The sequence below is a fragment of the Morone saxatilis genome, unplaced genomic scaffold (genome assembly GCF_004916995.1).
Source record: "Morone saxatilis isolate NCDOM2014 unplaced genomic scaffold, NCSU_SB_2.0 Contig19, whole genome shotgun sequence".
Lineage (NCBI taxonomy): Eukaryota > Metazoa > Chordata > Actinopteri > Moronidae > Morone > Morone saxatilis.
Window position 1 is genome coordinate 8,388,215 of NW_023339751.1, and position 13,154 is coordinate 8,401,368.

A 13,154-nucleotide genomic window follows, 5' to 3' on the forward strand; every position below is an offset into this window, starting at 1 on the left:
CATTTCTTTGACTAATACTTTGGTTTCAATTCTTCTTTTTATCCATATAGCGCTTTACTCCTTCATTCTATTCTGCGTCTTCCTATGGATTCCCTTTGTTTATTTCTACTATGAAGAAAGGGATGACGACAACGTAAACAAATGCTCGGTAAGAATGCACCTTTATTCTTCTACACACAGCGCTGTGGCCTGCTTGGATGCAGTGCTAAAGGAATTCAAATGTATTCGCATGATTCAGGTACAGCTGATTATTATGTTCATGCAAAAACGCTTCAAAGTGACTTCCCATTTATTTGCACACATTTACATAAACAATGAAAGCAAGTGTCCATCCTTCCATTTTTATCTTTAGGTTTTCCCTTCAGCTTCTTTGGATACTGCATGAACCTTCACAATACACCCATATCAATCCAGGTCTTAACAGCACAATGTATGATAGATTATATGTTTCTTAAGTAATTTTGCTTTAAAGGAGACCTATTATTCTTTTTCTTAGTTTCTGTCATATATATATAATGTTACAATGTTTAGATGTTGATATTAAACAAAGTGAAAGTGTTGAATAATGAGGTAAATGTTCACAATCCTGTGAGCAAAGAGCTCAGAATTCATACTGCTCTGAATGCAAAGTTTCCAACGTCTTTATCTACCTTACTGATGTCAGCTAGTCACAGATCTCTTTATATGGTTATCGGCTCCAGGCAGAAGATGGCTGAGCACACCCACAAAGTATTAGGACCAGCTCAGTCTAAGTTAAGATAAGTCGGCTGCTCTTCTCAGGCGTCAGTACTAACCTTTCAAGTTTGTGTATGCAGAAAGTGCGTTTTCGGTTGTAAAGGAAAGTTACATATTTTACGTTTTTTATGTCCTGCAGCTTCTGCCTCAACTGTTTGGAATTTATTGAGTTTATTGATCAACATATTAGCCTTACTTGTTGCTATTGGCTAACCTCTATCTGCCGCAACTGCTAACGGACTGGGCGCTTAAGGCTCTGATGATCCTAGCAGTCCAAAATAGGAGGTTGGAAGCAAGAGGATAAAGTGGCGTTTATAAGCACCGGGTGCTGCCCTTCGGCAGACTTACCTAAAATGTGTTTGTCTTTGCAATAAGACTAAAAATAGCATTGAAATGTAATTTTTATAATTGTGTGTGAAAGTAAAAATAGTCCCATTATCAAACCATTGCACTACTGCATTCATGCTATAAATTATAGGCTGCATAGTGTAACCTGAAATTTGAGAAAATTTAAAATCCTTATCTTTTTAGTGAGTGATGTACCAAACACCAACTATCGCAAAGTGCCTTTTCTCCCTTCCTTGTGTCAGTTTTGAGCTGACAGAGGCACTTTCTCTCACAGACAGGGATGTCTTTTGTATTGTTACTTGAAAAGCCCCTTGAATAGCAAGGGAAGCATGGGAGTGACATGTTATCTCTGCCAGGTCAAACTGGATCTAGACTCACTCTATATAGCTCTCACTCTCTATAGTCCTTAGCTAAATGGAGTATGACCCGCTTCCCTCACTCACAATGAATAATGATATTTCACTTCATGGCCACGATTGACCAGTTTAATTTTTTCTTTTATTACAGCAAGTGAAAAACGCTCTGAAGTACACAATTGGATTTGCCATTGTCTGCGTGGTGCTCCTTTTAATTGGGTGAGTTGGAGACATGGATGGCTTCTTCTGACTCAGTACACGATAGGTGGAAGGGGGTGTGGATATGTCATTGTGTTCAGTTAATGAGAGGAGGACCTCTTCAAACAGCCACAGCACCATTTATCTGACCCTGATAAGCTGTTCAAGACAAAAAAAAAAATCTATCTACGTCTAAATATAGCTTTTATTCTTGTATATCTGATTCTAAACTAAATTCCTTGCATTTTCTCTATGTACAAAGCTCATGTGGAGGGAATAGGGAGTCTTTTTTGTGACAATCTATATTGTATCGTCAAGTCTATACTGATGTCCCATTTATCCGTCAGTTTTATACTGGTTGCGTTCAGTAGCACCTGCACTACATAATAGATTTCCTTTGCAGCCGTGACAGCGACATGCCTGGAGTTCAACCTATACGATTTAATGTGCTCTCTCAACCATTAAATGGTGCATTGGAAGGAAGGCTTATCTGGTTTGGGAAAAATAAAGGACACATGACTATACTTTCTTACAGCTTAAAGTTTGGAAGCTAGGACTTTTTTTATAGACAGAAGCAATTTAGCCCCTCTTTTACCTCATGAACTGGAACTAGTGTGGCTTTGTTCTGGCAATTGTTGCTTTGGTCCTTTGATTTTCAACAACATGATAGCTTTTATCCCAGACTGCTTTTCTGATGCCCGGAGACATAATGGCTTTGTTCACTTGTGACTGTTCACTCAGTAGGTCTTTCCTTGATGGCTTTTATTTGTTGTCTTTAAACCTGGCAAGTTGTTTAACTCCTTAAATGGTCCCTGATGCACTGTTATAGGTTTTTTTTTTTTTTCACCACTGCAAATAACTTAGTTTCATATCCAGCCCTCATCACCTTTATTTTAAATTTTATTTGAGATCTAAGGCAACATGATAAATGGCTACTTGTAGTATTTTTTTTTTCTTTCTGTATTTTAATTGGTAATTTGATGAGACACCTTCAGCTTGTTTTTGAAGCCTGGCTGTAGTGTTTTGCACCAAATGGAGCCAGGCTACTGAAGATGACTACTACCACTACTCAAGATGACAAAAAGACAAACTCAGTAGCATGACTAAGTTTGATAAAGTTACATCCTTACTGCAGACACAGCTGTGAAGAGTTGGATAAGGGTTAAGGTCACTTTGAAAAGGTGTTTTCTTTTTTCCTAAAATGAAAAATGACACATAACATGACCGAAGGGAAGCTCATGAAAAAGATTAAGTGCAAGTGTGGACCCCTGGGGATATGCACATGATAGTAGAGCAGATGAGGCCCATTGAGACCTCAAATTCAGTTTTTTTGCATATGAAGCAAAGGGAAGTCTCTGAGATGCTGATGTAATGTTTTTTACCTCCCCTGGTGGAGGTTTTTTAAACTTTCTTTGGACTACCAGTTTTTTTACTTCCTAAAAGAATCCCTGTAGATACATAGAGCACCATATTTCATTAGATTTTTTAGATGCTAAATACTAAAAAGGATTCTGGCCTGTTTCTCTCTTGTCTGTCAACAAGGATAAATGATCAATAGGAAAGGATTTTATGGTTAATGGAATCAACAACCGCTCTGAAATTGAGCATCAATACTGTTGACCTTTTCCTGACTTTAGGCCTGAGAAGTGTTGTTTTAGTAGTGTTAACAAATGTTATCTGTCTGTTATGTATGGAATCTGTGGGTGGCTTATAAAGAAAATTCACCAGTTGCTCAAACCATCACTGCCAGTACAAAGACTTAAGCATATTATAGCAATTATAAAGTATAGAAGGTACCTGATGCATTTTACCTTACTTCTACTAAATTATTGTTTCATAATTTTCAGAGCGTTCGTTCCACTTGAGGCCCCACCTGGTCAGAATTCAACTCAATGGGAGAAAGTACAATACCTCTTTGAGGAGCTTGGGAGTAGTCGTAAGTATATCCTCTAATACTTCCTGTTATTTTCCTGTTATTTTAAACTTCTGTCTTATTTTTATGGTTTTTGTTACCATAACTATCAGATTTGGATTCTTTTATCTCTTTTTAAGTCAGACAATCTCATTCATTACACCCTAACTCTTCATTATTTATATTCATTGCTTCCTTGAAGCTACATCCATTCCACTGCTTCTTTCTATTATCTTCTTTCTAATATCCTGCTATTATTCAGCCTCATTGATCAGTGTGAAGTTTGTTTAGACAGAATTGGGATCAAGTTTTAGATGAGTTGCCATTGCAGGCAAAACAAAAAGATTTAAGCTGTCACAAGAATGAGACCATGACAGTAAGGATGGTCACAATGCGGTTAGGACTCCTTGGTACACAGAGTGCAAGCTCTACCAGGTGAGCTATCAGGGCCCGTCGAGTTTGTACAAGTTAATGTCCTAACTTGAGTGTACATTTTCTTTTTACACACATCCCAAAGCCTTACTCGAAGCATACTTTATGATTGTATGGTGGTTGGTAAACCAGGTAATGGTGGTTAACACGTATAAAAAAAATAAAAAAAATAAAAAAAAAGCACTGCTTCATAGGGTTAGTTGTGAGGGAAACATTTTAAATGGACATAGTTTGATTTTCTAGATTCTGTTGTTTTAGGCATACAGGCACAGACTGGAATTCATCACAACTGATGAGGTCCAATTTACAGTAATTGGTGTGGTGATTTTAATCACACAAATAACTTTGTAAAGTCATGTACAAGGCCAAACTTTACTTAGGCACAGCTGAAATTTGCTCTGATGTTGTGTCTTTTTAATCGTACCTACATTTAAGATAATAGAAAACTTGTTACGTCATGCATTTATTGATTAAATTTCACCACAGAGCAGCCGAAGTAATCATGTTAATTTTTGTGTATTTCAACCAGGGATTATAGTGGTCTGGACTGTGTTGACCACTCACAGATCCACCTCTGTAATAATGTTACAGGAAAAGCTCAGATGTTACTGGCCACCCTTTATTGTGGAGTCACTATTAAATGACTCAATGACTGTACAGTATGTACCAATATTTCAGTCGCTTTATAGTGTGCAGTAACAAATTAAACTCACGAGTTAAAACAATCAAGTATTAATGGTGTGATCCCAACACTGGAAGATAGGGTATCGTCCAGTGTTGGGATCACACCCTGGGCATCTTCACAAGGAGCATTGCTGGTGCCTGTGCTGATGCTAATGCAGGAGCATTGCCAAATGTGGACTCCTAACAGTCCTCTGGCCTTTTGCCATCTGGGGATCAAGGAGGAAGTTGAACCATCTGCCTCTCTTCACAATAGTGGACCCCTACATGCTCTCCCTAACCTTCCTTCCTTGGCACAGGGGGAAATTGCTCGGCTACTGAGGAGGAAATGTGAGGATCATCCTTTTTTTAATTCCCCATCTCTTCTCTCTCCAGATGGGAGGTTAATTGTGTAAAGGAAAAGGCACTTTTGCCACATAACCCTGCTGACTACTTTGCAACGACTTTTCATTAAGGCCACTGCTTCTTTAATGGCTCCAACATTACATATGTTCCAATCTTCCAATAATGCCTGAATGTACTCCAGATCAGTACCTATTAATGTTGGTATTCAAGACTATGTAGTACAGTCTTTTAGCTATGCCTGAAGGCAAAGTAGAGTGGGTGGGAGTCCAACTTTAACTGGGAAGAGTGTTAAGTGTTTCTAACACTTAACTTTTCCTGCCTATCCCAATTATCAGTGAGAGGAGAACAAATAAACTCATACTGACCCTGACCTGACAGAAACATACATGCGTATATACTATGAGTAAGAAAATATAAACCATAGCAATTATTTCTACCAGTGTATTTTACTCTTCACCCCTCATAGCTTACAATAGAAAAAAAATATATAGTAATGCAGTATTAGCCTTTTGTTGTTCTGTATTTTCTTGTATAAGAACTACTGTGTTAGAAGTGTTCAGGCTATTTATATCTGAGCCTGACTGCCATGGTTCTGACCATACATGGAAACAATTCATAAATAAATAATAAAACATAAAAATACATGTTAAAAGATTAAAATGATTTTTTGGTGCATGCACAGTATAACAAATCAGTATAACTTGCAACAAAAGCACATGTGTTTTAAATTTGATTTTCCTGTCCAAAGCATCCATTGGTATCTCTTCATTTCACTATAATTTTGCAATCAACTTGATAAGACTTGTAGCTTCTGTAGGATATAATTACACCATTATGGATAAAAGAAGTGTAGTGCAAATCAGACTATGTGAGTGCATCATGCCACAATAATTTAACTTTGAGAATTTAAAAGTAGACAAGATGTTCACTGGACTGTTAATTCTTCCTCTGCAGCAAACAGTAACCAGCCTTGACTCCGTCTTACAGAGGGGTCCTGGAGAGGGCACAACTTAAAGACTAAATAGATCTGGTGCGGGATCCTGAAGGATTTTGTCTTTCCTCCTTTTAATTGCATTTAATTAATCTCCACTTTGTTGCTCTCACACACATTTACATTTTGTGTATTGGCATTGTGACTGCTTAGAATACTAATCATAATGCAGCCCCTGACTAGAGCTGTATCTGGTTTCAGACTTTCAGAGAGCAGACATTTTGTGCGAAATCCGACTTTTGTGCCTTTAGACCTGTCAGTAATCCATTCTTAGACAATTTCAACATTTCATTGCAATGAAGTGTAACTCTAGTCATAAATGAGACACCACTTGCAGTATGTGAATACATTTGCATTTGTCAAGATTTGAATGTGTCTTGAGACCCATTTTACTCTGATCTGCCATCAGAAAACCTTTATTTTTGACAGGAAAGGAAAATGTCTTTTTTACATTCAATTTTGTATATTTTTAATTTAATTTAAGCCATAATGTTTGTTTAGATGGCATTTTTTGTACATAGAGTAGACTGTCAAAGGTTTGTGTTTTGCTGACTGAATTATAAAATAGCATGGGTAAAAATAGGGGCTATTATTTTTTAAAATGCATTTGAGGTTTCAGTTGACAGATTTATGGTGAGGGAGCTGAAGTGATGTTTTGATCTCATCTTGATTGATCTTTTGACATTTTCTGCTGTCCCTCAAGTTTGCCATAGTACTTCATCTGTATTAGCATGGTGTCCCTCAACTGAGAGATTAAAGCTACAATGCGCCCAACATATCTTCTTAAAAACAAACTATTATCTGATCCCATTTCCCAGACCATGTGACTTTTTTAGCTTTACCCTCACAGAATGAATAATAATTTAAAAAAAATGTTGGTGTCTGATAACTTTACCAACTTTGCTATAAGCCTCTTCATGCTTTTGTATATGGAGGACCACAAGTGTCACAGAAATGGTAATAGAGCATTTAATTTAATAATAACTTAATTGTGCAATTATTTTTTACAAATTAATTTCAATTTCCTCAAATGAGGAATTATAAAACAAATTGTGTGAAAGTGAAATATTAATACATTAATAACTAATTGAATTGAAAAAGATATCTCCAAAAACAACATAAAACTGCCAATAATTACATAATGAAAATTGAGAAAACATAACATGCATTCATTTATTTATTGATAAATAATGGGATTTAAAAATCTATATGAAAATGCATGAGTTGAAATTAGTGGATTCACAAATTGAATTAAGAATACAGATTTTCATCAGGCATTTAAAAAGGCAATTTCCTTTCCCATTTGCATTTTCATTCCCCAGCTGCTTTTCTTTTTCCTATTAGCTATTTGATTTCCTTAGTCATTTAGCTTCTCCTTTTAGCCTTATGTTTAGGTCCTGCGATAGTAAAACAATGCAAATGTAAAAAGCTTCTGATTGGTTAGAGAGCCACACATTTATTATACTCAATTTATTTATAGATTTAATTAATTCAGAAGAGAAATTAATTCAGAAACAAATTTATCAATGCCTATTTTTACTGTCCATTTAGTTATTAATGAATGAAATGCTTTATTGCAATTTATGTGACATTTGTTCTTCGGTAGTGTATGGCAGGACATAGTTATTTTTTATTGTCATAGAGAACACTATTTCCCATCCTATGAGTTTTCTTTTGATGATTCTGTCATTCCACAGAAGTAGGGTGCTAGGGCTAAAGGAGCTCCTCAATAAACACCTCTCTGTACAAGTCTCATGCATGCACACAAGCCTTGAGGGCTATATGCAGGGTGAGATAAGAGCTACCTCATTCCATTGCCGTTGGAATCCAAGCTGTACAGATGTGGAAGCACCAGCGATAATAGACAATATTCCCTATGTTTAATCCCCGGAAAATCTGCTCAAGAAACCAAGAAGACTGGCAGCAAACATCTATCCTTGGCTTTGTGTGGAGTTTATGAACAGAATGTTCTCCATGCAGAACATCGAGCTATTGTCTATTTTACCAAGCTCACCACTAAACAAAGACAGCAAAATCGCAATGAAACACTCGGGAATAGGAAACATGTATTCAAATGTTAATGTTCAGCCCAGCTGTCAGACTTCAAAGTTTTCCTTTTGCATACAATACAATACCAAGCCAGCATATAATTTATCTCCATTTTTCACCTCTTTGTCCTTCTGCTTGTGTAATGCCTCTAAAAGAAAGTGATAAATGTTATAAACAGGACAAATTATACATGCCCTGAATACTGACTTAATATTATCAAATGCCACTGTCAAGGAGAAAGGCAAGCAGAGAGCCACCTATGCCCGAGCTGACAGGTGGGCTAGGCACCATGAAGTTGCTGCTGAGAGGATGTGGGATATCTATAAAGGGACAACTGTGTAGCTTTTGACGTGGAACCCTATAACAGGTGGGATCTTGACAGGGGAGAGAGGCAATCAGTCTCTTCATCAATCCCTGTCTTCTAACTCCAGCTCTGACAGCTGGTGTGACACCTACTGTTGCCCTTGCCTGATGGGTGGTCCCCTTTCTGCCTCAATCAAAGGTGACACACATCAACTCAACCTACATACATTGAAAGATCCAGCTGTTTAAAAACTAGTTGTGATCAATGTATGAAATTATATTGCTAACAAAAAATGGTGACCAGATGTGTCTCCAGAGGAAGACTTCGCTGCTGTGCATTCATTAAAGGCAGATATTAGAATACCAATATAATGCGTCATGCATATGTCTATGTTCTTGAATGAATAATATTATTCCCAAGTGCCTTCAAGGAAATTAATATCCTGGATTTTCCATTTAAGAACTTTAGCACAGAGTTTCATCCTTGCAGTTCAAGATCGGTTTTGTTCTTGGAATCAGGTGTACGAAAAACTTTAACATTTTAAATGTCTTTCAACTGGACTTTTGTTTTGTGAGTAGGGACTACAGCATGTTGTTCAACCCTGTGTTGCAGGGTGATGAATAAATGAACCTTGTACTTTTATCTCTCTATTGTGTTTGAGATGATGCATTTTATATATTGAATTGCCACTACTAAAGTTGCACATCAATCTCCATTGATCGCCCATTGAAGAGTGTGCTTCCCATGCCAAATGTTAACTGACTAATAGTAATAGTAGCTAACATTAGCTTGCTAATAGGTTTTTTTTTTTTTTACTTTTTACCAGCTTCAGTTTGGTGACAGCAGTTTAGGCTTTGTAAATTAATCTAATTTGTGTCTCACTAAGAAACACACCAATCCTGTTTCTTTTGAATTACAGTGGGCAATTTAGAGCAAATTAAAATGCATCAAACAGTCTTTATGAGATTTTTTCCTTTGGTATGTCTACATGAGTTGACATTGTAGAAGTTGAGAATGTTGAAAGAAATTTAGGTGCACTCTGACTCAAGTCATACAGTCGCTGTAAAAGGGTTTTAATGCTAAAACATTTCAGCTGTCAAGGTTGAGACTGAAAAATAAACAACTGACTAAAATACCATCAACGTTCACAAAAGAAAGAAGGCTCTTGATAGTTTAAAAAATGTGGCAAAGAGTCCGTTGACATTCTGTCAAAGGCCAAGGTCAGGTCTCTAATGGCTTTCATGTTTTTCCACCCACAGATGGCCTACCTGCTCTGTCTTTCTCCATCAGCTCCTTGACCTTGATTGGCATGTTGGCAGTGATCACTTACACGGTAAGTTGGGACCAGAGACAAGTAGTTGATGTTGTTTCAGGTGTTCAGCTGAGCTATATCTGCACAGTAATTAAGGCTAATCATCCAGTGGGGTGATCTCCAAATCTAACAATCCCTGTAGCCTATTGAGACATCTGACATGATAAAAATGTTTTGAGGTATAGGTATAGGTATAGAAAGACTAAACAGAATAATCTTCCTTTTGTCTGATTTAACCAACAAGATTTTTCGCTCGATATATCATTGTTGATAATGCATGTTTTTGTAAAATATTATTTGAACTGCAGTGCACTTGAAGTTTTTTGTGTACAAATGGTTTCCCATCCTTTTGGTTGTGATGTACCTAGTGATGGAGTGGCCTTTCAGTGTTAGTAATGCCCTGTGATTTTAGAGCTCTGGCATTCAATTGCTCAAATTGCACGGGCTGCTGTCTTTCACCCGAGACTTTTGCATGATTTATGTGCACCCTTCACCCTTATCAACCACTTATCTGCTGCCTATTTATTTATATATATAGATCTACCTCTGTGTCCATTAATATATGCCTATATTTTGATTCTCTCAGCATTCTGCAGTTTTTTATTTTTTCCTGGATCAGACAATTGGCTGTGCTATAACACTTGTTAATGCTGTCCATTTTTCATAGCCATTATCTTGGTAACTAGACTGTGAATATTCCCTGGAGGTGGTGGCGCTGGTGTCAGGGTGGGAGTAACACAGAATATTGCCTACTGGGGAAAGATACAAAAAAACTACTCGGGTATCAACCCAGGGAGTGAGAGTAAAAATGACAGCCAACCCCAATCTATCCAGTTTCTGTTGAGCTCAAAGAGTCCTATTTGACAAATTACACAGCAATTGAATGTGGAGCTCTTAATGAATAATACACAACCTAGTCAAGTAAATTGTAGAACCAGTCTCCCTGAAGGACATATAATCCGTCTCAGCTGGAATTTTATCCACTGTTCTCTCACTTTGCTTCTCATAGTTCTCTAAAGAGTGGATAATTACCCAGTACATTTGGAGGATGGAAGTGCGCTTAGATTTGCACTGACCCCATGTTGCTATTGATTCTGTGAATGCCCTGTGGAAATCGAAACTCCCAGTGTGTCTTTGTTTTTGATCCTTGTTTTGATGAAGTCAATCAAAGAAATCAGGCCTCTGGGCGACAGCAACAACTGCCCCTCCTTCTTGTATTCTCACAGACACAAATGCAGAAACTCCTTTTTATCTCACTTTTTATCCTTTCATCAACTTCATTTGCGCCCTCCTGTGTCCTCTATCTACAAGCGGCAAAACTCTTCTTGGTGGCAACCTACCCATATTTGCAAAGAGCTGTGTGATTTATCATTCTCTACTATGTGTATGTTACTATTAAGCCTGATTAACTTAATGGAATCTAAGTGACGGGTTCCATAAGCAGCGGAAATGTTGTCCATGACTCTGTGCTAATTTATCACTACTCTTTGTGCAGAATTAGCCATCTACCCTTAATGCAAACAACTCTGTGATGTAAACAGTATATAACACCACAGCCTAGAGCACTTAAAATTAATACAAAGTGAAGCGTGTTATGGCTTTTTCTGCTTTTTTAATCTTTTTTTTGACACTCTGGTGCACTCAAATTTATATTTAACCAAAACGTCCTCTATAAGCAAATCGTGTCTTCTGGTCTGACTGTCCACATGTCTGCTTAACTAAACCAATGCTTTCAACAGTTTAAAACTCACTGTGTAGGATTTAGCGACATTTAGTGGTGTAGTGGTGGATCGCAACTCACTCACTTTACCCTCTCCTTCTAAGCATGAAGGAGAAACTACGGTGGCCGCTAAACGCTGAAAAAAACGTGACCGTCGCTATCTAGAGCCAGTGTTTGGTTTGTCCCTCATAGGCTACTATAGAACATGGCGGTACGACATGATGGACTCCATGGCAGGCAGCCTGCTGCATCCGTAGATATAAAGGGTTCATTCTAAAAGTAACAAATACATATCTTCAGATGACTAATTAAGACATAGTTATGCATATTATATTCCATTTCTACCAATAGATCATCTTAAATGTTACACATTGGACCTTTTTAAATACAAAATGTTTTTATTTAAAAAAAAATATAAGTCAGTAAATTTACAACAAATGATACATTAACTTGTTGTCTGTTACTTTGTTCTGGTACAATGGCAGTCTGTAACTGCATTATATCAAATAGAGCTCAATCTTAGATGAGATATCCTTTAAATTCACATAAGTTACATTTATTTATTTCCCCACTGTATATTACTAACTTGCTGTATGTGTACTCATCATACCAGTTATTTAAATAGTTATTTTAAATAATTCCGTGTGTATATCTGTCTATCTTTAACTCAGCAAGTTAATTTCATACAGCTAACTTGCTTTGCATTGAATTTGAGATGAAAGTCATATTCACTTCATACTCAAGCAGTCAGTTTTTAACGGTGAGGAAATGTATTCACTAATGCAAATCCATAATTATGGTAAATTCCTTCCACATTACCTGTTATGTTTGCACATGCATATTGCTTCTATATTATCTCTCACTCTGTTTGATTGTACCCAGCAGTGATGACATGAGACCAATCAGGCCTATCTCAAAGCTCATGCATCATGTGAAGTCCTTTGGATTCATTTAAAAGCTTGGGTAGCATATTGACTTATGACTCTCGTGGCTCTGTGTCCTGTGGACCTACCTTTCTCTTGCTCTTAAATTGCCAGCCATAAGATGCTGATGCTGAACTAAAGTTGGGAAGATTAATGTCTGTTTATCTAATCATAGGCCGGGGATTGACCGGGGAAGATTGGGTCCCTGAGTGAATCAGAAGGGTGTCACTAATACTTACTTTGGGATGGTCCAATCCTTTGATATCTGTTTCTATATTTTATATGTAATTTATAAATGTATACACCCTCTCTTTTATTTTTTTTTAAGTTTATAACTCTGTAAATGGATTTTGAATACAACATGGCATGTTCGATTTATTGTAGTACAACACTTTTTAAAAATTAAAATACTATCAAATATAAGGAAAGAAAACCATACAATTAATATTATCAGGACGCATCATGTGAAGTCCTTTGGTGCTAAGTTAAGTCTTTCTATTAACACCTATTCATCAAGCCGAAAACCCCAGATGGTAGTACCCAATATAGCAACAGATACTGATGAAGGCTTACCATAGCTATATCTGTATCTGTCAAAATTAGTGTGTGAAGGTGAAAAATAGTTTGGGCCAACTAGTGGGTGACTCTGAGTTAATTCATTGAGGTTGGAAAAATACATTGATTTGGTCAATTCCAACGCTTCTCGTCTTTAACCAGTGCTAAACATTGCACTCTCATGCATCCTTTTTTGAAGTGTTTGTTAATCAAAGCATAAGAAATGACTTAATGATTAGGACACCACTGAACCCCTTTAATCTTGCAGTAGGCTTTCTGCAATTACTGTAATT

The 13,154-nt window shown here is 37.0% G+C and overlaps 1 protein-coding gene across 2 annotated transcripts in view; it reads left to right on the forward strand.

Annotated features, from left to right (window-relative positions):
* lmbrd1 (LMBR1 domain containing 1) overlaps positions 1–13,154 on the forward strand; it is a 55,399-nt gene that overhangs the window by 15,553 nt on the left and 26,692 nt on the right. Inside the window, exons 4-7 of one of the 2 annotated variants that reach the window (XM_035663444.1) lie at positions 51–148; positions 1,591–1,658; positions 3,485–3,573; positions 9,611–9,684. In XM_035663444.1, coding sequence (XP_035519337.1) covers positions 51–148; positions 1,591–1,658; positions 3,485–3,573; positions 9,611–9,684 — 329 coding nt within the window. The remainder of the gene's footprint in view (positions 1–50; positions 149–1,590; positions 1,659–3,484; positions 3,574–9,610; positions 9,685–13,154) is intronic. The other variant, XM_035663446.1, reaches the window with a different exon arrangement.